Genomic DNA, 22,992 nt, shown 5'->3' on the forward strand with positions numbered 1-22,992 from the left:
ACATTCTTCTCACTGATCACCAATGTAAGAAACATTCTTCCCACTGATCACCAATGTAAGGAGCATTCTTCCCACTGATCACCAATGTAAGGAGCATTCTTCTCACTGATCACCAATGTAAGGGACATTCTTCCCACTGATCACCAATGTAAGGAACATTCTTCCCACTGATCACCAATGTAAGGAACATTCTTCTCACTGATCACCAATGTAAGGGATATTCTTCCCACTGATCACCAATGTAAGGAACATTCTTCCCACTGATCACCAATGTAAGGAGCATTCTTCTCACGGATCACCAATGTAAGGAACATTCTTCTCACTGATCACCGATGTAAGGGACATTCTTCCCACTGACCACCAATGTAAGGAACATTCTTCCCACTGACCACCAATGTAAGGAACATTCTTCTCACTGATCACCAATGTAAGGAACATTCTTCTCACTGACCACCAATGTAAGGGACATTCTTCCCACTGATCACCAATGTAAGGAACATTCTTCCCACTGATCACCAATGTAAGAAACATTCTTCCCACTGATCACCAATGTAAGGGACATTCTTCTCACTGATCACCAATGTAAGGGACATTCTTCCCACTGACCACCAATGTAAGGGACATTCTTCCCACTGACCACCAATGTAAGGGACATTCTTCTCACTGATCACCAATGTAAGGAACATTCTTCTCACTGATCACCAATGTAAGGAACATTCTTCTCACTGATCACCAATGTAAGGGGCATTCTACCAACTGATCACCAATGTAAGGAGCATTCTTCTCACTGATCACCAATGTAAGGAACATTCTTCTCACTGATCACCAATGTAAGGAACATTCTTCTCACTGATCACCAATGTAAGGGACATTCTTCTCACTGATCACCAATGTAAGGAACATTCTTCCCACTGATCACCAATGTAAGGAGCATTCTTCCCACTGATCACCAATGTAAGGAACATTCTTCCCACTGATCACCAATGTAAGAAACATTCTTCCCACTGATCACCAATGTAAGGGACATTCTTCTCACTGATCACCGATGTAAGAGGGCCATTCTCCTGCTGACCACCAGTTCTCTACTTCCCACCAATATAATAGAACACTACAATTTATATTATCTGCATTTCTTTTCAGGTTTGATTTAATTATCACTGAAAATACTATTGTATAGACCTAGCCGTCATATACACCAAGTATCCCACATTCCTTATTCTTATATGTCATAGCGGTGCCCACTCTCTTTTAAATCGGCCCCATACATGGGCGTCCGCAGGTAGGGGCAAGGGGGGGTAAGCGCCCCCCCCCTTGAATTAGGGATCAGCAAGGTATCCACCACAGGCGTGCGCATGGGTTGTACACGCCTGGAATCTGCACCCTGTACATGGCACACGCCTGGAATCTGCACCCTGTACATGGCACACGCCTGGAATCTGCACCCTGTACATAGCACACACCTGGAATCTGCACCCTGTACATGGCACACGCCCTGGAATCTGCACCCTGTACATGGCACACGCCTGGAATCTGCACCCTGTACATAGCACACACCTGGAATCTACGCCCTGGAATCTGCACCCTGTACATGGCACACGCCTGGAATCTGTACCCTGTACATGGCACACGCCTGGAATCTGCACCCTGTACATGGCACACGCCTGGAATCTGTACCCTGTACATGGCACACGCCTGGAATCTGCACCCTGTACATAGCACACGCCCTGGAATCTGCACCCTGTACATAGCACACGCCCTGGAATCTGCACCCTGTACATAGCACACGCCCTGGAATCTGCACCCTGTACATAGCACACGCCCTGGAATCTGCACCCTGTACATAGCACACGCCCTGGAATCTGCACCCTGTACATGGCACACTCCTGGAATCTGCACCCTGTACATGGAACACACCTGGAATCTGCACCCTGTACCTAGCACATGCCTAGAATCTGCACCCTGTACATAGCACACGCCTGGAATCTGCACCCTGTACATAGCACACGCCTGAAATCTGCACCCTGTACATAGCGCACGCCTGGAATCTGCACCCTGTACATAGCGCACGCCTGGAATCTGCACCGTGTACATAGCACATGCCTGGAATCTGCACCCTGTACATAGCACACGCCTAGACTAAAGTCTGCCGTTTCACCTTTAAAAATAAATATTTTACATTCTTCCCACTGATCACCAATGTAAGGAACATTCTTCTCACTGATCACCAATGTAAGGAGCATTCTTCCCACTGATCACCAATGTAAGGAGCATTCTTCCCACTGATCACCAATGTAAGGGACATTCTTCCCACTGACCACCAATGTAAGGAACATTCTTCCCACTGATCACCAATGTAAGGAACATTATTCCCACTGATCACCAATGTAAGGAACATTCTTCCCACTGATCACCAATGTAAGGAACATTCTTCCCACTGATCACCAATGTAAGGAACATTCTTCCCACTGATCACCAATGTAAGGAACATTCTTCTCACGGATCACCAATGTAAGGAACATTCTTCCCACTGATCACCAATGTAAGAAACATTCTTCCCACTGATCACCAATGTAAGGGACATTCTTCCCACTGATCACCAATGTAAGGAGCATTCTTCCCACTGATCACCAATGTAAGGATCATTCTTCTCACTGATCACCAATGTAAGGAACATTCTTCTCACTGATCACCAATGTAAGGAACATTCTTCTCACTGATCACCAATGTAAGGGACATTCTTCCCACTGATCACCAATGTAAGGAGCATTCTTCCCACTGATCACCAATGTAAGGATCATTCTTCTCACTGATCACCAATGTAAGGAACATTCTTCTCACTGATCACCAATGTAAGGAACATTCTACCAACTGATCACCAATGTAAGGAGCATTCTTCTCACTGATCACCAATGTAAGGAACATTCTTCTCACTGATCACCAATGTAAGGGACATTCTTCCCACTGATCACCAATGTAAGAAACATTCTTCCCACTGATCACCAATGTAAGGGACATTCTTCTCACTGATCACCGATGTAAGAGGGCCATTCTCCTGCTGACCACCAGTTCTCTACTTCCCACCAATATAATAGAACACTACAATTTATATTATCTGCATTTCTTTTCAGGTTTGATTTAATTATCACTGAAAATACTATTGTATAGACCTAGCCGTCATATACACCAAGTATCCCACATTCCTTATTCTTATATGTCATAGCGGTGCCCACTCTCTTTTAAATCGGCCCCATACATGGGCATCCGCAGGTAGGGGCAAGGGGGGGTAAGCGCCCCCCCCTTGAATTAGGGATCAGCAAGGTATCCACCACAGGCGTGCGCATGGGTTGTACACGCCTGGAATCTGCACCCTGTACATGGCACACGCCTGGAATCTGCACCCTGTACATGGCACACGCCTGGAATCTGCACCCTGTACATAGCACACACCTGGAATCTGCACCCTGTACATGGCACACGCCCTGGAATCTGCACCCTGTACATGGCACACGCCTGGAATCTGCACCCTGTACATAGCACACACCTGGAATCTACGCCCTGGAATCTGCACCCTGTACATGGCACACGCCTGGAATCTGTACCCTGTACATGGCACACGCCTGGAATCTGCACCCTGTACATGGCACACGCCTGGAATCTGTACCCTGTACATGGCACACGCCTGGAATCTGCACCCTGTACATAGCACACGCCCTGGAATCTGCACCCTGTACATAGCACACGCCCTGGAATCTGCACCCTGTACATAGCACACGCCCTGGAATCTGCACCCTGTACATAGCACACACCTGGAATCTGCACCCTGTACATAGCACACGCCCTGGAATCTGCACCCTGTACATGGCACACTCCTGGAATCTGCACCCTGTACATGGAACACACCTGGAATCTGCACCCTGTACCTAGCACATGCCTAGAATCTGCACCCTGTACATAGCACACGCCTAGAATCTGCACCCTGTACATAGCACACGCCTGAAATCTGCACCCTGTACATAGCGCACGCCTGGAATCTGCACCCTGTACATAGCGCACGCCTGGAATCTGCACCGTGTACATAGCACATGCCTGGAATCTGCACCCTGTACATAGCACACGCCTAGACTAAAGTCTGCCGTTTCACCTTTAAAAATAAATACTTACGAGTCGCAGCTAAGCCCCTTCCCTTTATGACATTTTCAAAAGGGGGCGGAGCATGGGTGACCTTAAAAAGACCCCCCCCCCCAAATAAAAAAAGTTATGCGGACGCCCATGGTCCCATAATGGCTTCATATATTTCTTCTATGTCTCGGACTTTAGTGGTGATATTTCTGTATTTGATTTCCCAAGTTCAAGTTTTAGCTCATGTTATATATTATGAGGAGTATAATGGCAGTAGTGGAAGCTCCCAATGGGTAGTAGGAACACCGCTAACGCTTAAGGTAGGAAGGAACAGAGCCAAGAACTAGGGCAGTGATGGTGAACCTTGGCACCCCAGATGTTTTGGAACTACATTTCCCATGATGCTCATGCACTCTGCAGTGTAGTTGAGCATCATGGGAAATGTAGTTCCAAAACATCTGGGATGCCAAGGTTCTCCATCACTGAACTAGGGCATAGAAATGACAACTGGAGTCCCCAGTAGGTACAGTCCCAGAAGGGGTCTTGGTCCATCAGAAACGGGTGGGTTCTCCTGCAGGTTGTGCCACCATCCTTACATCGTGTTTAGCATTCTGTTGATCTGACTCCCATACTGTTTTGCAGAATAAGGAGAAGCTGGAAAAGCTGCGCGGTCAGGGGGAGCAGTTCTGCCAGAGACTGGGAAGGTATCGCATGCCCTTTGCATGGACGGCAATCCATCTCATGAACATTGTGAGCAGCGCCGGCAGCTTGGAGCGAGACTCCAACGAGTTGGAAATTGGACCTGGAGGTATTGCACTGGCATTTTTATACACTACTGCTAAAAGGTTGTTGGAGGTGGGAATTGTTTAAAGACCATATATTATTAAGAATACAGTGAAGCCTCGCTGAACTTTACATAGTTTATTGCGTTGTTTTTCACGCCTGTCCACAAAGTCCTTTTAAAAGGTTCGCTACTTATCAAGTACTTTAGAGACGGTTCATTGGAGCTCCTGTTATTATCATCCTGGGAACGTGACCATATATCGCTGGCGCCCGGTCCTCTGGATTTTGTGGCCTAAATGTATTTATTTTCAGAAATTAAACTTTATTTGGTTTAAATGTGCTAACAATATCACAGCATTTAAGGGGCTGTAAAGGTTTGTTTTTTATTTTCTAAATAGGTTCCTTTATCCACTCTACTACCGGCCGCCGACGGCGGCACGATAGCTCTATTGTTCTGACAGGACGTCATATGACGAGGACGTCGTATGACATCCTGTCGGAACAACAGAGCTATCATGCAGCCGCCACTAGGGGGCGCGCGCCCGCCCCCGCCGCGTTGCTGGGAACCCGATGCGCGTGCCCGGCGGCCGTGATGGCCCAGTAACTGAGCAGGACCACGAATCTCTGTGTGTAAACACAGAGATCCACGTCCTGTCGGGGAGAGGAGACCGATGCTGTGTCCCTTGTACATAGGGACACAGATCGGTCACCTCCCCCCAGTCAGTCCCCCTCCCCCTACAGTTACAATCACTCACTAGGCTACACATTTAACCCCTTCCTCGCCCCCTAGTGTTAACCCTTTTCCCTGCCAGTCACATTTACACAGTAATCAATGAATATTTATAGCACTGATCGCTGTATAAATGTGAATGGTCCCAAAAATGTGTCAAAAGTGTCCGATGTGTCCGCCATAATGTCGCAGTCCCAATAAAAATCGCAGTTCGCCGCCATTACTAGTAAAAAAGAAAACAATAAAAAAAAATCATAATTATGTCCCCCATTTTGTAGGTGCTATAACTTTTGCGCAAACCAGTCACTATACGCTTATTGCGTTTAATTTTTTTACCAAAAATATGTAGAATACGTATCGGCCTAAACTGAGAAAAAAAAATATTTTTAAAAAAAATTGGGATATTTATTAGGCAAAAAGTAAAAAATATTGTGTTTTTTTTTTTTTTTTTTCAATTGTCGCTCTTTTTTTGTTTATAGCACAAAAAATAAAAACCGCAGAGGTGATCAAATACCACCAAAAGAAAGCTCTATTTGTGGGGAAAAAAGGACGTCAATTTTCTTTGGGAGCCACGTCGCACGACCGCGCAATTGTCAGTTAAACCGACGCAGTGCCGGAAAGTTGAAAATTTGCCTGGGCAGGAAGGGGGTATATGTGCCCAGTAAGCAAGTGCATTGTTGGTTCACTTGCCTTTTCCTTTGATTTCCCTTCTAATTTTTTTTTTCTTTGTCTGAATTTCTCACTTCCTGTAAGCCGAATGGCTCGGATGATGGGGGCAAGCTTACAGGAAGTGAGAAATTCAGACAAAGAAAAAAAAATTAGAAGGGAAATCGAAGGAAAAGGTAAGTGAACCAACAATGCACTAGCTTAAAGGAACCTATTTGCACCACTTCAGGGTTCTGATCCCCTCGCTCCCCCCTGTCCCTCATCTCTTATTCCTCGCTCCCCCCTGTCCCTCATCTCTTATTCCTCGCTCCCCCCTGTCCCTCATCTCTTATTCCTCGCTCCCCCTGCCCCCCATCTTTTCCTCCCCCCCATCTATTCTCCCACCTCTCCCCCACCTTCCATCCCCCCCCTTCTCTTGCCCTCTCCACCTCTCTTTCACCCCCCACTGCTTTGTCTCTTATCCCCCCCCCTCTCCTTTTAGACTCCTCCCCCCCTTCTTTCCTTCTTTCTACCTCTCCCCCCTCCATCTCCTCCATCACCCTCACCCCCCTTTTTTTTGGGCCTTTCCTTTTCTCTCCCTCTCAACCCTTCCATTTGGGACCTCTCCTTATTTTTCTCTCTTTACTCTCTCTCTCTCTCTCTCTCTCTCTCTCTCTCTCTCTCTCTCTCTCTCTCCATCTCTCAGCTCTCACTTCCTTTTTGTTTTTGTGGACTTGATTTCTCTCTCTTAGCTCTCCCCCCCCCCCTCACTTTTTGGACCGCTTCTCCCTCCCTCGTAAAACTGTATTTACCCTTTTTTGCTCTCTGTCTCCCTCTCTCTCCTCGCACACACTTTCTTTCGCTCTCTCTCTTTTTCCTCATCTGTTCTATGAAGGGATCACCTGTTCTGATGACATCATAGTTGCCTCTCACTTTGGGAAGATTTCATACTATTTTCTGTTGCCAGCCGGGGATGAGAGTGGGTATTAAATACCTGAAAGAGGTTCTGTATGTTCCCATCTGTATCAAGGAATAATGTCTGATGTTTCTCTTTATTATGTTATAGAAGTTAAATCTCCTCTTCTGATCATCTTTTGATCTGTTTACCATGTAATTTGTTTAGAGCGGAAGGGCTCCTGGTCAGAACGGCGGAATTCCAGCATCGTTGGGAGGCGTTCTCTGGAACGTACCACTAGCGGGGATGAGTCTTGTAGCCTGTCCAGCTTTAGACCGGCAACACTGACCGTGACCAACTTCTTCAAACAGGTAAAGAATCCGTGTCTAGGCTTCACTACACAGGATGCGATTTGGCTCCTGGGACCTGCTGCTCTCCCACCATGGGAGGACTTGGTTCTCCGGCAACTAGAGTCCAGGATTTGAACCAAAACTTGTGGAAGTTTATCACACTGTCTGGAACTAATTTATACCTTTTGTTTTTGTTGGACCTCCAGGAAGGCGATCGGTTAAGCGATGAGGACTTGTATAAATTCTTGGCTGACATGAGGAGACCATCTTCTGTTCTAAGAAGACTACGACCTATTACTGGTATGGCTGGGCTTTGTTCCCCTCGGTTCTAAGGTTACCTTTTTGATAGGACAAAGCTTTATTTTTATTTTATTTTTTCATCTTGGATAAAGTAAGGGAGGGTTATAACTAGGGTTGTCCCGATACTGATACTAGTATCGGTATGGGGAAGGATACCAAGCATTTGACCGAGTACTTGCACTCGGGCAAATGCTCCCGATGCTTCACCCGATACTTGTACTGTCAGCGGTGATCAGTGCATGGGGAAGTTACAAGCACCGATCACCGCTCTCCCACCCCCAGCTTTCAGCTGCTTTAAAATCAGCGGTGATCGGTGCTTGCAACTCCCCCACACACGATCACAGCTGACTGTCCCGTGTCCTCCTCCAGCTCCCTTCCGTTTTGCTGCAGTTTCCCTCCCTCCATGTTCCCCGCCGTGATTCTCTCTCCCTCCGTGTCCCCCCATGTTTCTCTCTCCGTCCGTGTATCCCTCCGTGTCCCCCCCCCCCCGTGTTTCTCTCTCCCTCTGTGTCCCCCCGTGTTTCTCTCTCCCTCCGTGTCCCCCCGTGTTTCTCTCTCCCTCCGTGTATCCCTCTGTGTCCCCCCCCCCCGTGTTTCTCTCTCCCTCCGTGTCCCCCCCGTGTTTCTCTCTCCCTCCATGTATCCCTCCGTGTCCCCCCCCCCCCGTGTTTCTCTCTCCCTCCGTGTCCCCCCCGTGTTTCTCTCTCCCTCCATGTATCCCCCCCCCCCCCCCGTGTTTCTCTCTCCCTCCGTGTCCCCCCCGTGTTTCTCTCTCCCTCCATGTATCCCTCCGTGCCCCCCCCCCCCCCCCCGTGTTTCTCTCTCCCTCCGTGTCCCCCCCGTGTTTCTCTCTCCCTCCATGTATCCCTCCATGTATCCCTCTGTGTCACTCGCCGTGTTTCTCTCTCCCTCCGTGTCCCCCCGTGTTTCTCTCTCCCTCCATGTATTCCTCCGTGTCCCCCGCCGTGTTTCTCTCTCCCTCCATGTATTCCTCCGTGTCCCCCGCCGTGTTTTTCTCTCTCCCTCCATGTATTCCTCCGTGTCCCCCGCCGTGTTTCTCTCTCCCTCCATGTATCCCTCCGTGTCCCCCCCTGTGTTTCTCTCTCCCTCCGTGTCCCCCCTGTGTTTCTCTCTCCCTCCATGTATCTCTCCATGTATCCCTCTGTGTCCCCCCCGTGTTTCTCTCTCCCTCCATGCTCCTCCTCCACCCCCTGGAACTGTCAGGATGGAGAGCGGGGAAGGAGCCGGTAAATCCGGCTCCTTACTCCTCCGAATGGACAGAGTCAGTGATCACTGACTCTGTCTATTCACATAACTGAAACATTGTGAACTGTGATTACAATGTTTCCGTTTATGAATGAAGAGAAGCGGCTGTCTTCACTCCATTCATTTTCAGCGCAGCTGAGGCTGCTGAGAAAGGGACTGGGGAACATGTGTCCCTTTCTCTGTCTCAAAGGGGAGATGTCAGAGGTCTGATAAGACCCTTGATATCTCACCAAAGCCCCCCAACAGGGCTAAAAATAAAAAATAAAGAATAAAAAAAATAAATAAAAAGAATATAAAAAACTATTGTAGAAAATAATAAAAAAATAAATGAAAAAACACACTGACACAGTCCCCCCCCCCCCTTTAAAAAAAAGAAAGCATTATAAATAAAAAAAATTGTAAAAAAATAAAATAAATTGTAAAAAAAAACAAATTGTTAAAGATAAAAAAAAACTACTGACACATGTGCCGCTATCACATGAGATTAAAAAAAAGTATTGGTATTCAGTATTGGCGTGTACTTGGGGGGAAAAAAAGTATCGGTACTTGTACTCGGTCTCAAAAAAGTGGTATTGGAACAACCCTAGTTATAACCCCTGTCAGTTTTTCTGTTTTGCCATCTGTGTCCCATTGGGGAGATTCCTTTTACTTCCTGTCCCATACCCATAACAGGAAGTGATGGGAAATCCCTACAAAGTGAGGGAAATACCCAGAACTAGTGACCCCATTGGAAGACTTCCCCTCTGTTCCTTTTCTGGTGACGCCCCAAATTTTAGGATTCTTTCTCTCTCGGTATTGGGAGTAAATGGGACAAATGCAGATGGTGAATCTCCCTAACGGGGGCGCAGACAGCAATAAAAACCTGACAGATGTTCTAATTCCCCTCCACTCAATCAAAAACTATAATCTAGCTTTAAATTGCATGTGATTCCAAAAAGGACCTATGGTTGAATTATATTATAAGATTCTCCATGTCCCCTTCCATACTAGTTCAAGAAAGTCTTAGTACATGTGACAAATCCTATGACTGCTGAATAATGGGTTGAAGAGCGAGAAGAAGAACTTGAGGCCTGCGGTTGAGTTATATTTTTGGCGTTCATGTGTTCAGTTATGCCTACAGGGTGGCCTTCTGTAAACTGTCCTCATTTATAGTTCCCACTCCTTCCTGTCTGCTGCTGCCACCCATAAATAAGATTTTAGAGTTTGCATTGTGGAATAGACTTCTGTGCTATGTGTACTGTAGGTTTGTAAATGCTAAATTTCCATTGGTCATTTACACAGCAGTATAATGTTGTTTATGTAAATAAAAAAAAAATCACAAAAATAAAAATGCATGCTAACAAAAGCACCATGCATTTTCATGCAGCGGCATTAAAAAAAGGCCCATGCACTTTGGTGCTATTGAGGGGTGGCAGGCAGTTCATTCTCAAATTAATAGACTGTTCTGCAGCAAGGCACATACTCTGATGCGTCGCATAGATGTGAAGTTGAACCTTTAAAACACAGTTAGGAGGCCGAGGGGCACCAAAAAACCCAAATTTTCAAAAAATCTTTTGTCATTGGGACAGAAAGTGAGGTGCAATCTTCTGATCAGATGCGCACAGACAGCAAAACAAATTTTACAGGGGTGATAACCCTTCTCTATGTTTTCCAAAAAGCTTTTTGGCTTAAAAAAGTACCAGTTCAAAATTACAAACAGATTATACTTAACAACAAACCTACAGTCCCTGTCTTGTTTGCACCACCTGTATACTGCTGTTTAAAGAATATAGGGCCAAAGGGGCTTGTAATGACCTGGGGGGAGGGGGGCGGGGAAACCCATGCTATTTTTCTAAGCGATTTTCATCCACATTGCAGACATTACATTAAAGCCGCAAGGAGTTTTAAATGACTTTTTTCTTATAGTAACACCCAGCAGGTACGATATTTAAAGGAATTTTTCATATATTTTTTTTCACTTTAAGCATCATTAAAATCACTGCTCCAGAAAAAAACGACCGTTTTTTAAAACTTTTTTTTTCCATCGATACATCGTATCAAGACCCGGGTCCCCAAACCCGTTTTCCGACAATAACTTGCATATTGGCTTTTAAAATGAGCACTTTTGAATTCGAACGTTCGAGTCCCATAGACGTCAATGGTGTTCTAAAAGTTTGTGCGAACGTTTGGTCCGTTCGAAGGTTCTGGTGCGAACCCAACGGGGGAGGGGGTTTGGCTCATCCCTAACCACCACTGCTGGATTTATTTTATACAAGGAATTATGACGGGAAGGTCTCCATAAATATACAAGATGAGAGAAGCCGTGGGCTGACGTTGCTCACCAGTTTCCACCTAATACTAAAATATAATTTTTGTGACCTTTTAAAAATAATCTGCTGAATTCATACTTTGGTGATCTTTGATGTGTCGCTTTTATTCCAAGACATCAGTCTTTAGTATACTGCTAGATCTGGGTTAACGAGTCTTGATTCTTGTCATTTACAGCTCAGCTGAAGATCGACATTTCTCCAGCCCCGGAAAATCCAAACTATTGTTTAACACCCGAGCTGCTACAAGTGAAACCTTATCCCGACACCAGAGTGCGGCCAACGAGGGATATCCTGGAATTTCCCGCAAGGGATGTGTACATCCCAAACACAACTTACAGGTGAGTGGGGACATCTGTAGATACACGATTGTCATTTATCTACAGAGGAGGGGTTGGAACCATTTGTTACCAGTACCTACCGCGACCAATCAACAAACATCTGCTTTTTGAAATGTTGGTTGACCGCTGTCAAACTGTGTTTTCTATGCCGGGTTGGAAAACAACCTGAAGCTATCTCCAGTGGGTTCCCACTGGGGTCTCTTCTATGGGTCCGCCTTTGGTGTTGTCTTAGGAGTTTGTGTAGAGGTCTTTCTTTTTTTTTTTCTTTTGGACTTTTTTGCCAACTGTTTGTGCTCCACTTTGGAAGCTACTCTTCACAAAATAGATATGGACACCATGTCCTGCCTCAGGGAACATACATTTTAAGATGCCTTCCCTTACAGCAGTGGTTCTCAGCCTGGGGGTCGAATGATGATTTGCCAGGGGTCACCAAATCCTGGGCTGTTCCTGAAGCCCGCACCACTCTCCCAGCCTTTTTGCGGCCGCCCATCAGGGCTGTCCCTGGAGCCTGTGGCTGCCCAGCTGGGCTGTTCCTAGAGCAAACGGCCACCCACTCAGCCTCTTCGCAGCCCCTCATTCAGTAAATGGCATAGCTGGGGGGAAGAGACTAGAGGTCAGATGACTGGTGTGGAATGTGAAGTGGTAGGGGCTGGAGGAGACACCATCTCCCGATTTCGGCATAGGTGTCACTGCTTCCGGACACCACAAATTTGGAGACACAGTGAAGCCGGAGACAAAGTGAGTAACACTACCTGTGATTAGTTGCCATTTAAAGTCCTCACTACAGTACTCAGATCAGCAAATGACCTTGATCAAGAGCACCTAAGTTGGCTGATCAGAACTCCAACCAGTATTGGCACTCATCCCATTCCCCCCACCAAGAAGTAAGAGAAGGAATAAAAATAGAGAATACATGGAAGAGAGAGAAAAAGAGGGGGAGGAAGAAAAGAAAAAGGAAGAGAAAGAATAAGAGAAAGAACAAGAAAGATGGCTAGAGAGAGGGATGGGGAAAAAAACAAGAAATAAGGATAGAGAGGGATACAAGGGAAAGAAAGGAGAACAAAGAGAGTGGTACATCCTAAAATGCATTATAACGGGTTTGTTTTTAATACTGTACGAGTGGAAGGGACTCGGGGAGTGCTAAATATCCATGGGTTCGGGGCGCAAATTACTAGAAAGGTTGAGAACCACTGCCTTACGGTATATTCTTAGCCCCCCAGCTTGTGTTCTACAAGGAAAGGCCTAGCTTTTAGACCTGTCACCCCCCCACCCCCCACCTCCCTTTTGACGGAAACAGAGATCTGCTTTATTTACATGGACAGATTGCCATTCTGTGTGTTCTATTGACTATTGGCAGGTGTCGGTTGACATCCACTGCCCGGAACCTGCAGATCGGCTTCTGCTGTGGTTAAACAACGTGCCCCCCTAGGCAGATACATGATTCCTGCACAGGAGGGCCACCCTGTAGCATTAAATCTGCTATAGGGCGGTCCGGAAGTGGTTAAAGGAGTTGTAAAGTCTCAAGGTTTTTCACTTTAATGCACAGGTGTCAAACACAAGGCCCGCGGGCCGAATCCGGCCATCTAGGCCATTTCATGTGGCCCTTGCATCTCTCCTGAAACTGCAGGAGAGCTCCAGCCCTCTTCTGGGTCCTACTCCAGACCCCTACTTTCTGCTTTCAAGCAATGCATCCATCTTCTTCCCAGCAGCAGCATAAGGTAAGTAGGGTGCACTGTGAAGTGAGGGAGGGTGGGGGACTCAACTCCTGATGGTGGGGTGGCTCTTGACATCTAATTTAATGGGAGGGGGACATATAATCTTACAGATAGAAACCGGCCTTTTTGAGGGCAGTTATAAAGCTAATGCGGCCCACAATGAAATTGAGTTTGACACCCCTGCTTTAATGCATTCTATGCATTAAGGTGAAAAACCTTCTGTGCTGCAGATTCCCCGTTTTACTTGCCTAAACCTGATCGTTCCAGCGTCGACGACAAGCCCAGCAGCTTGTAACAGGCGCTCCTCTCAGCGACGTAATGCATTCCGTGCTAGAACGCATACGGTGCCCGCACGATGACGTCAGCGCCGGCGCATCAGCGCTGGATTCGGTGCACCTGTTACCTGCCTATAAAGGCATTCAGCTTATACACAAGCGGGGTTCTATTATTGTTGGCCATAGCCGGCTTGCTAACCACAGCTACTGCCCTGCCTAACCTGGAAACCATCCATCCATCCATCCTGAACTGGAGGCAATCCCACTCCTGGAGCTGCGCTGCTAATCTCGCCTTGAGTAGCTGCGGACACCCCAAGCTACAACCCACCAGGAGACCCTCCATACAGAAATCCCAAGTCCTAAAGCCCTGCAAACGGATAAGTAGCCATTGTGTCACTTGTAGTGCTTTAGAATTCTCTACTACATGTATTGCATCTAAATAAATTGCTGTAATCAACACTGGCTTACTATGTACTACTATACACCGTGAGATCGTCTGTTATATTCTCGGCTATTTGCCTTTGGTATATCTCAAAGGGACATACACTCTCAAATTACCTGTGCTATAAATGCCTTTCTTATGCAATTACTGGTTACTATAACTAACCATATTTACTACGTGCTTGACATAAGTATTATTTGCTTATGGGCTGTAATGGAACTATGAACTATTCTGCCTACAGAGGACTGCATGACTTGTTACTGAGCTCAAAGGGTTAACTGTAGAGTGACTTTTTCACTGCTAAATGCTAATTGACGCTCTGTTGTGTATTACCAGTTAACAGCCTCCTGCCAGGTGTATGCTAACGTGATGATCTGTGAGTGTATTGTTCTAAAGGTTAATTGAATTCTATTGAGAAAGGAATGTGCCCGGCCAGGTCATGTTAAGTGGATTTCGGTGCCGGAACGTCTAGAGACTGATTGATTCAAGGAGATGTCATTATTTCAAAGCATGTGTATTGAAGCTCCCCCTGTGTGAGGAGGGGGGGGGGGCGGAGAGTGTCATTGTCCCTGTAAGTTGTTGTAACCACATATAAGCGAAGTAAAATGTCCCATTAAAGGAGTCTTGTTTGACCCTTCAACGTAGCCTTGTCTCGTTCGTGAAGGGGAACCCTCTCTCTCTCTCTGGATCTATTGGACGGGGATACCGGCGGTACTTGCATATCGCAGCTTGCCAGGGAAAAGGACTTCTCCAACGGCCTCTCCCTAGCTGGGTAGCCGTTACATGGGCCTTGCCCTAACTCGCTGAACATGTTCGCTCTAACCTTTCTATGCTAAGGGTTGAGGTATTTCATACCTACTCCCTTAGTGACCTAATGCATTACTATATGTTTAGGTGATATGATGTAGAGAACCCCCAAACTCCTGTTTGCGTGGAGTGACGCCTGGGGTCCCATACTGATAATCACTTGCATATAGACGTGCATTGGAATCTTTAAAGTGTATATTATAATTTTAAACACTAAGCTCTGGTCGCATGTTGTAATGCGTCCAACCTTAGTAGCTTAACGTCTTTCTTTTATGTGAGAGAGAGGTGATGTAGAGACCCCCCAAACTCCTGTTCTGCTTGTAGTGACGCCTGGGGTCCAATACTGAATTCTCACATAAAGAAGTGCATTGAAATCCTTGCTAACCGCTGTTGTGGTTCACTCCCATTCACCAGAGCTGTTACACAGCTCCAGCTGCTGTCTTGGGTCCTCATTGGATAGCTTGATAGCAGCAAGATCCATTGTCTTCCACTACTGTCAATCAAATCCAGTGACACGGGAGCTGGAGGGCGGGGCCGAGTCCTGCTATCTATGTCGATGGACACAGCAGCAGGACTCAGGAGCACGCCCGCACAGGGGCCCCATGGAATGCGGCTCTCTGTGGGGGGCACTCATTGAAGAGGAGGAGCACCGCCAGGGGAACCCCAGATGAGGAGGATCGGGCCGCTCTGTGTAAAACCCTTGCACAGAGCAGGTAAGTATAACATAGTTATTTAAAAAAAAAAGACGAACCCTTACCATCACGTTAACCACTTAAGCCCCGGACCTTTCGGCAGCTAAAGGACCTGCCCAGTTTTTGCGATTCAGCACTGCGTCGCTTTAACTGACAATTGCGCGGTCGTGCGACGTGGCTCCCAAACAAAATTGGCGTCCTTTTTTTCCCACAAATGTGGTGTTTGATCACCTCTGCGGTTTTTATTTTTTGCGCTATAAACAAAAATAGAGCGACAATTTTGAAAAAAATGCAATATTTTTTACTTTTTGCTATAATATTCCCCAAAAATATATAGAAAACATTTTTCTTTCCTCAGTTTAGGCCGATACGTATTCTTCTACCTATTTTTGGTAAAAAAAAAAATTGCAATAAGCGTTTATCGATTGGTTTGCGCAAAATGTATAGCGTTTACAAAATAGGAGATAGTTTTATTGCATTTTTATTAATTATTATTTTTTTACTACTAATGGCGGCGATCAGCGATTTTTTTCGTGACTGCGACATGGCGGACACTTCGCACAATTTTGACACATTTTTGGGACCATTGTCATTTTCATTAAAAATGCACTGCTTACTGTGAAAATGACAATTGCAGTTTGGGAGTTAACCACAAGGGGGCACTGAAGGGGATAAGTGTGACCTCATTTGTGTTTCTAACTGTAGGGAGGTGTGGCTGTAGGTGTGACGTCATTGATTGTGTTTCCCTATAAAAGGGAACACACGATCAATGACCGCGCCACAGTGAAGAACGGGGAAGCTGTGTTTACACACACCTCTCCCCGTTCTTCAGCTCCGGGGACCGATCGCGGGACGCCAGTGGCGATCGGGTCCCGCGGTCACGGAGCTTCGGACCGGGTCGCATGCGCCCGCGACCCACGGCTGGGCACTTAAAGAGGACGTACCGGTATGTGCTTGTGCCCAGCCGTGCCATTCTGCCAACGTATATATGTGCAGGAGGCGGTCCTTAAGTGGTTAACAGTGCGTGGCAGATTTGCAGACTTTTTTATTTGAATTAGTAATTTTTTGCAATGCAATTTCTTTTGTTCTTTTTTTTTTTTTTTTACTTTCCACCAATAATATGTATTTGTAAGCACTTCCTCTCGTTGCTACTTTGCAGTAATCACTCTCTGTAGATTCCTTTCATTAAACGAAACGCACGGTTTCTCTTCTGCAACATTAGCGTCAGCGCCATATCTGATAATCAGCGATTTTCCTGACAACACCATAGCAAATATTATATTCTAATGTCCGCTGCGCCGCGCCGTTTGTTGTCACAGTAGATTCACCGTCTCTCCTTTGAACAACCTCTAATTTCCCGATCCCGCGGCGCGGGCCCCAGAGACAGGTTGACATTTTCTTTGAAGGTTAAGAGAAATACAAGAGTGTAATCAATTTGACAAGCTAATTACTGTCGCCCCCTAATGGAGTCGTCCCGGCGGAGAGCCAGCCGGGGCTTGACGATCGCTTGGAGACGTGAATTATGCGCCAGGAAACATATTTACTTCTGCGATTGTGTTCACAATGGGCCTTACCTTCTGGAAACAAAGACTTTTAAAGGAGTTTCTTTTCATTACAAGTAACATGCTGATTATCTTGGACGCGCGTTAAGTAAAGATCATGGAGTCGCTTTCCATAAAAATACAAAAACAGTTGGTGGATATTTTTTTGTGGTAGAGAAAAAGGTAAATGTAATTATAACAAGTGAGGGAGGAGATGGATTTAAACATTATGGCTTTATTGTATCAATTTCTGGAGGTTGCTTTGTCTGTTCCTATAGCACTCTCTTAGGATTATTATAATTACTATTGTACAGAATTTATATGGCGAGTTTGCACAGCGCATTACAATATAAAGAGAGACGGTACAAAGCGAGAAGGTTGGGAGCATCCTGATCATGAAAGCTTACAATATAGAAAAAAGAATCTTAAAGTTTATGTATACCCCCCTTAAGGACCAGGCCTATTCTGACGTACGGTACTTGTTTACAAATAAAAATCTGTATTTTTTTTCTAGGGAGCCAAAAAGAAGCGAGAGTGTATGGGCTCAGATCGCACCACAAAGTTATCGATTTTTGGGTATCGGAGTATTTTCACAAGTGAAAATACTTGCTATCGGCAACGATAATGATACTGGTATCGGTGAAACCAGTGGCGGCCCGTCCAATAGGGGCACACGAGTACTGCCCCCACCCACATCCATGCACCCGGCCCCCTAATCTACAATCAGGGCGCCGGACGCATAGATTCCAATCTGGGTATTCGTGAGACCCGTTTCCCGATTGGCGGAAAGAAGAAGGGTTCCAATTGGCCTGGGAGGAGGAGGGAGGTGAGGCCGTGTTGCAGAGGAAGAGAAGCAAGGGGAATCCACCTCTCTTCGCCCCCGCACCATAGATTGGGGGGGGGTTAAGTGCCAGGCTGGGAACCGACTGGGGAGGGTGTGCAGTGGAGTGCAGATGACCCGACCTGACCGACCGGACAGGGGAGGGGTGGTTGCGGGTGACCTGACCGGACAGGGAAAGGGCGGTTGCGAGTGATCCGACCGGATAGGGAAGGGACGGTTTCGGGTGATCCGACCGGACAGGGAAGGGGTGGTTTCGGGTGATCCGACCGGACAGGGAAGGGGCGGTTTCGGGTGATCCGACCGGACAGGGAAGGGGCGGTTTCGGGTGATCAGACCCGACAGGGAAGAGGCGGTTTCAGGTGATCCGACCGGACAGGGAAGGGGCGGTTTCGGATGATCCGACCCGACAGGGAAGAGGCGGTTTCGGGTGATCCGACCGGACAGGGAAGGGGCGGTTTCGGGTGATCCGACCGGACAGGGAAGGGGCGGTTACGAGTGACCGGACAGGGAAGTGGCGGTTGCGAGTGACCGGACAGGGAAGGGGCGGTTGCGAGTGGCCGGTCAGGGAAGGGGCGGTTGCGAGTCTCCGGTCAGGGAAGGGGCGGTTGCGAGTGGCCGGTCAGGGAAGGGGCGGTTGCGAGTGGCCGGTCAGGGAAGGGGCGGTTGCGAGTGGCCGGTCAGGGAAGGGGCGGTTGCGAGTGGCCGGTCAGGGAAGGGGCGATTGCGAGTGGCCGGTCAGGGAAGGGGCGGTTGCGAGTGACCGGACAGGGAAGGGGCGGTTGCGGGTGACCAGACAGGACAGGGAAGGGGCGGTTGCGGGTGACCCCGACAGGACAGGGAAGGGGCGGTTGCGGGTGACAGGACAGGGAAGGGGCGGTTGCGGGTGACCCGACAGGACAGGGAAGGGGCGTTTGCAGCTGGGTAGGGATGTTGGCTGACTGTGGTTGCACTGCTTACCACGTTTCATAAATAAAAAATATATATCACCAGCTGCCACTTGGTGCAACTTTATCTACTTTTTTTTTTTTTTTTTTTCTATATGTACACAAATGTTTTGCCTTTCATCTCTATTTTGCACTGAAAAGGTTGTTTTTACAAGGTGAGGGTTCACGTATACTTTACATATAGCAGTAAGCAAAGTCCAAAGATTTCACGTAGAAAAATTTATTGTCATTTCTGTTGTAACAAAACATATCAAAAACGCCCACAAAATTGTATATTACACTATAATAACTTTGCATTTATAATAACAACAATAATAATGTTAAATGTTTAATAATAAAAAAAAACTTTATATAGATCTATTGTAAAGGTGTTTTGGAAATTAGTATGTGAAGTTTATCAATATAGTCCAGAAGTCAATATGACTTAGAAATACACTGTAATGGTGCCAACAAGGCTATATATACATAAATGACGTAACATGGCATTGGTAAAATAAATCACATTTTTGCTACTGTAACTTTAAAGTGAAATTCCAGTTAAGAACTTAAAAATCATTCTTTTCACTCTAAAGATCGATCTGTATTGGGGACGTCTGTTTCCATGTGGGGGGGCTGCTTGCTATAAGAACCCAGTTACATGAGCAGGGGGGTGAGCGGTCTGGGATCTCTAATTTTACTGTTGCGGCCGGTGTAAGGAAAAGAAATGTCATTTGCAATAACATAAAATCACAAAGTAGCTTATGTAGCAATTTCATATGTTTTATCAGCTTTTAACTAAACTGGAGTATTGGGGCATTCTTTACAAAATTGGCGTCCTTTTTTCCCCACAAATAGAGCTTTCTTTTGGTGGTATTTGATCACCTCTACGGTTTTTGTTTTTTGCGCTATAAACAAAAATAGAGCGTCAATTTTGAAAAAAATGCTATATTTTTTACTTTTTGCTATAAAAAATATCCCCAAAAAGATATAAAAAACATTTTTTTCCCTCAGTTTAGGCCGATACGTATTCTTCTACATATTTTTGGTAAATAAAATCACAATAAGCGTTTATCAGTTGGTTTGCGCAAAATTTATAGCGTTTACAAAATAGTTTTATTGCATTTTTATTAATTTATTTTTTTACTACTAATGGCGGCGATCAGCGTTTTTTTTCGTGACTGCGACATTATGGCAGACACTTCGGACAATTTTGACACATTTTTGGGACCGTTGTAATTTTCACAGCAAAAAATGCTATAAAAATGCATTGTTTACTGTGAAAATGACAGTGCAGTTTGGGAGTTAACCACAAGGGGGCGCTGTAGGGGTTATGTGTTAATAACTGTAGGGGGGCGGGGCTGGACGTGTGAAATCATTGATCGTCTTTCCCTATATCAGGGAACACACGATCAATGAAGCTGCCACTGTGATGAATGGGGAAGCCGTGTTTACACACAGCTCTCCCCGTTCTTCAGCTCCGCGGACCGATTGCGGGACACCGGTAGCGATCGGGTCCCGCGGTCACGGAGCTTCGGACCAGGGCGCGCGCCCGCGACCCACGGCTGAGCACTTAAAGAGGACGTACAGGTACGTGCTTGTGCCCAGCCGTGCCATTCTGCCGACGTATATCTGCAGGAGGCGGTCCTTAAGTGGTTAAGTTGTTCATGCAGTTTGAGCATGAGCCCTTTTTAGTGCTGTGTATTTTTTTTTTGTTTAACACAATTTTGCTTATTACTCCTTCTCTGGTTGAACTATAATCCAGTGTTTTTCTCTGTGTGCGCTGATTTGGAAATGACAGCAGGGGGTGTAACCTGTTTATGTAGGTTAATATCAAACTAAGATAATAGGATCTCATCCAATATGAAATATATTAACAAGCTGACTTTTTTTGTCTGTAGAATCCTGAATGCAGGGGAAAGGGCTCCAACCTTCCTTTTTGTAGCGCTTTCTTGCGTTCATTTTAAATACGATCATTGCAGCTTAATTCCACGATCAATAATGCATTTAAAACCCTTGAAATAATGTTCTGGCCTGGTAACCCTTCTAAAATGTAATGTGCTAATGCTTTTGTGGTATACTACATGATAACTACATTATAAATATCAGAATAAATATTATGGCACCCATGTCAGATCACTTTTACGACGTCCTGCTCTGTATAACCTTTTTTTTTTTGTAATATTCATTAAAATGAAACAAATAATTTTGGAAAAGAAAACCGTAAAAATTGTGATATCCCTTAAAATTGGTGGTCTGTGTAGACGTGGCCCCCTTGCACTGGTGGTCGGTGTAGGTAGGGAACCAAATCGCTGCTCATTGCTCAAGGAACCAGGGCTCAAGTCCTGCGGAAACGCGTGGGAACAGAGTTCCTGCACTTTTTTCACAGCAGGAACGCAGTTCCCTTTGTAGGACTAGAGCAGCCGAGCCGCCCGAGCCAATCCATCACTAAGCGGCGATGCCCAGCTCGAGTCAGGGGCAGGCGAACCTAAGTAATCCTTTGTTACTGCCCGCTTCCTGTATATGGATTCATCGGGTAGTGTGCGGGTATTCCGTCACTTCCTGTATATGGATTCATCGGGTAGTGTGCGGGTATTCCGTCACTTCCTGTATATGGATTCATCGGGTAGTGTGCGGGTATTCCGTCACTTCCTTGATACCGCAATGTCTCCTGGGAGCTTTTGTCATTGTTCCCAGGAGACATTGCGGAAGTCTGTCGCCAGTTATCGTGGTATTTAGAAAGAACATGCTTACAGGAACAATGACAAAAGCTCCCAGGAGACATTGTGGCATCGAGGAAGTGACGGAATACCTGCACACTACCCGATGAATCCATATACAGGAAGCGGCCAGTAACAAAGGATTACTAAGGTACAGTGGATCGGAAATAAAACATGCGGTTTAGCAATTATGCATCTGAGCGTATCATTTTTTCTTTTGGTGGGGGAGTCGATCTTGGGTGGGAGTTCCCACACTTTTTTCCCCAGGACTTGACCCCTGCAAGGAACCCTAGCTAAGATAGGCTAATCCAGGGCCGATCCGCCCTATAGGCTCACTATGCAAGCCGCTTAGGGCCCCACAAAGCTGCGGATGGCCCCCCAAATTACTAGAGGCGCCGCCTGGTGAAAAGTAATTTTCGGCCCCTCACCCTGCTTCTCAACTCGCTGGCTGCATGCATGGGAGAAGAGGTAAGAAGTCACCACCCCTGCTTCTCACTTTAATGTAAGATGTCATTTCCGACAGCAGAACACCACCCACCCCCGCTTCTCAACTTCAATGTGACATGCCATTTTGCTTAGGGCCCCAGGGAGGTCAGGATCAGCACTGGGCTAATCTATGCTATAGATCAGGGATATGCAATTAGCGGACCTCCAGCTGTTGCAGAACTACAAGTCCCATGAGGCATAGCAAGACTCTTGACAGCCACAAGCATGACACCCAGAGGCAGAGGCATGATGGGACTTTTAAGGGGTTTTTAAGGTGTGAAATGAGACGGAATAATATCAACTAGGATACATGAGATTTTTTTTTATTTAAAGAACAAATATTAAAAGGTAACAATTGGCACGTACATATCATCAAAGTTTTATGGTTACAGGACTGTGAAATGGAGTTCCCAACATGTTTCGCCCATATGTCTGGCTTCTTCAGGGGATGCTGTCCAATTAAAGGTACAAGCTTTCCAGGTCTCTTGAGATGTTATTCAAATGACTAGAAAAGGTCACAGGTGTCTGCATCAAGAGAACCAAGTTCTTTTATGGGTGACCATATGGGGCGTTCAAGGACCAAAAAGTTTTGCAGTAAACTCAATACCAAGGGACATATGCCATCTGTCCCTGAGGTTCCAGCTGCTGGAACCTCAGTTCCACATATGTGCTGTCGCCAAGCGCCAGCCTTGGAGACAAGTATCGGCTTGCACAGACAGCATACATCCCTTGTTATTGAGTTTACTGCAAAACTATGTTTTTCTGGTCCTTGATTGACCCCTATAGTACATGGTTCTCTTGATGCAGACAGACACCTG

The 22,992-nt window shown here is 46.2% G+C and overlaps 1 protein-coding gene across 11 annotated transcripts in view; it reads left to right on the forward strand.

Moving 5' to 3' along the window:
* The window catches only part of DOCK7 (dedicator of cytokinesis 7), a 230,861-nt gene that overhangs the window by 52,045 nt on the left and 155,824 nt on the right, over positions 1-22,992 (forward strand). For all 11 annotated transcript variants that reach the window (XM_040360795.1, XM_040360784.1, XM_040360787.1 and 8 more), the window contains exons 11-14: positions 4,762-4,927; positions 7,401-7,543; positions 7,729-7,822; positions 11,573-11,735. In XM_040360795.1, coding sequence (XP_040216729.1) covers positions 4,762-4,927; positions 7,401-7,543; positions 7,729-7,822; positions 11,573-11,735 — 566 coding nt within the window. The remainder of the gene's footprint in view (positions 1-4,761; positions 4,928-7,400; positions 7,544-7,728; positions 7,823-11,572; positions 11,736-22,992) is intronic.

The sequence above is a fragment of the Rana temporaria genome, chromosome 7 (genome assembly GCF_905171775.1).
Source record: "Rana temporaria chromosome 7, aRanTem1.1, whole genome shotgun sequence".
In the NCBI taxonomy this organism is placed as follows: Eukaryota; Metazoa; Chordata; class Amphibia; order Anura; family Ranidae; genus Rana; species Rana temporaria.